The 407-nt window shown below is 60.0% G+C and overlaps 1 protein-coding gene across 1 annotated transcript; it reads right to left on the bottom strand.

Annotated features, from left to right (window-relative positions):
• Positions 1-49: 49 nt before the first annotated feature.
• On the bottom strand, positions 50-407 carry DQ04_26571000 (hypothetical protein; the record flags this gene model as incomplete). The annotated part of the gene is made up of 1 exon (XM_009318334.1): positions 50-407. A coding segment is annotated over one exon (358 nt), but the record flags the coding sequence as incomplete, so codon positions are not given.

The following is a 407-nucleotide window of genomic DNA, read 5'->3' as shown; positions in this document are numbered from 1 at the left end:
CACGCACACACAGAGAGAGACCCCCAACAAAAAACATATGCGCCAAATTTCACTGGCGTGTATTGTGCATTTGTATTTCTTTGCGGAAGTGGCAAGCAATGGAACTGCCTCCATCGACATAACCCGACACCCTCCCCACCTTCATCTCTCTTTTTTGTTGTTGTTGTTCCTCTTCACACGTGCGTGCGCTAGCCAAGCAGCAACTCCCGTGCGGTAAAGCGCCAGTTCTCATGCCGCACCAGCGCCTCCTCGTTCCCTTGACCGACCGCGCCCGTGCCAAGAAACCGAAAGAATCGCGGCACGTACCCGCGCCCCTCCGCCGCCAACTGCCGCCGCTCCTCCCGCTGCGCCTCCTCCACGGCGATCTTGGCGCGTGCCGCCGCCTCTGCGTCCTCGCGGCGTATCGC

This window comes from Trypanosoma grayi (genome assembly GCF_000691245.1).
Source record: "Trypanosoma grayi strain ANR4 Tgr_2657_V1, whole genome shotgun sequence".
NCBI classification, from domain to species: Eukaryota; Euglenozoa; class Kinetoplastea; order Trypanosomatida; family Trypanosomatidae; genus Trypanosoma; species Trypanosoma grayi.
Note: the sequence above shows the minus strand (reverse complement) of the source record. Positions and strands in the feature narration are given on the sequence as shown.